The 1350-nt window shown below is 38.3% G+C and overlaps 1 protein-coding gene across 2 annotated transcripts in view; it reads left to right on the forward strand.

Annotated features, from left to right (window-relative positions):
- The window catches only part of LOC122352174 (RNA-binding protein 45-like), a 9241-nt gene that overhangs the window by 2123 nt on the left and 5768 nt on the right, over positions 1-1350 (forward strand). For both annotated transcript variants that reach the window (XR_006251861.1, XM_043249752.1), the window contains exon 6: positions 774-903. Coding sequence is in view for 1 of the 2 variants with exons in the window: in XM_043249752.1 (XP_043105687.1) it covers positions 774-903 (130 nt within the window). In the remaining variant the exon portion in view is untranslated. The remainder of the gene's footprint in view (positions 1-773; positions 904-1350) is intronic.

Genomic DNA, 1350 nt, shown 5'->3' on the forward strand with positions numbered 1-1350 from the left:
GGGTGTGCAAACTCAGTAGTTTTTAGTCCAGTTCGGTAACATTAACAAGCATGTTAGAGATGAAGGATATTGCCTTCGTGTCAACATGAATGAAACGCAGTATGCGGCCGAGGAAGATATTTTACTTCTCGTTTTACTCCTTTTTTTACACTTTCCCCTACTAGCTGCAGCAGGGCGCTTTGTTTTCACACTGCATACCCTCTGTAGATCCACGCCCTGATGAACGTGCATTCTTTGCTGTCAAACGCTCATTCAGAGTCTGACGCTCAAATGCGCTCAGAGGAAACAGCCAGCCAAAATACACCTGGTTTTTCAACACCTAATGGGTTTTATGGGACGCTTTAGAAATTCAAAAGTTTTATGACGTTTCACAGAAAGAATCTCTTAGGTGTTAATTACTATGTTATTAGCTATTAAGGACGATCTTATTCAATTTTAATAATATTTCAGAATGTTACTGTCTTTTTACTGCATTTTTGGTCAAGTAATTGCAGCCTTGGTGAGCTTAAGAGACTTCTTTCTAAACCTTCTTTCTTCTGTCAAAAACCTTACCGACCTCAAGCTTTTCAGCTGACGTGTTTAAAGTAAATATATATCATACGTAAATATTAAGTTAAGCTTGTTCCTCAAACAAAGGTAACATATGACTTCAGAATGACCAGACGGATGAAAGGGAGTCTTTTGAACGGCATGATCAAAAGGAGTAAATGAGTAAACTTTAAAATGTTTGCTCAAGGGTCTCCTCGGTTTGACCGTGTGTGTGTGCTCTACAGGTCAGGTGGTGGTGCGCTACAATAACCTGGGCTCAGCGGTTTATGCGAAAGAGAAGCTGAATGGGTTTGAGTATCCGCCCGGCAACCGTCTCTCGGTATCTTACATCGATGACGGGGAGGACAGAACGAGGTAGTCTGTTCACGTTGAACTCATTCTGGCTCAAAATCAAGCATTTACTTCTTCATTCATCACTACTTAACCCGCCTCTTCTGTTGCATGAGGGGTTGTGGAGAATATAGCTTTGAAAATCCAGAGGAAAGAGCAGCTTTAGGTCGACGTCTTTAACACACAGTTGTGCTCATAAGTTTTCATACCCATTGCAGAATATGGAAAATGTTAATCGTTTTAACAAAATAGGAGGGACTATGAAGATTGATCCCGAATAAGATATTTCACATAACATATATTTATTTATATATTGTCCACAAGACAAAATAATACCAAATTTATAAAAATTATCCCATTTAAAATTTCACATAGCCCTGAATCTTAACCGTTGTTTCCTGGATGATCAACAAATGTTTTTATATTTTGTTCGTCCTGCTGGATTCATATATATATAATTTATTTATTTAT

The sequence above is a fragment of the Puntigrus tetrazona genome, chromosome 9 (genome assembly GCF_018831695.1).
Source record: "Puntigrus tetrazona isolate hp1 chromosome 9, ASM1883169v1, whole genome shotgun sequence".
Lineage (NCBI taxonomy): Eukaryota > Metazoa > Chordata > Actinopteri > Cypriniformes > Cyprinidae > Puntigrus > Puntigrus tetrazona.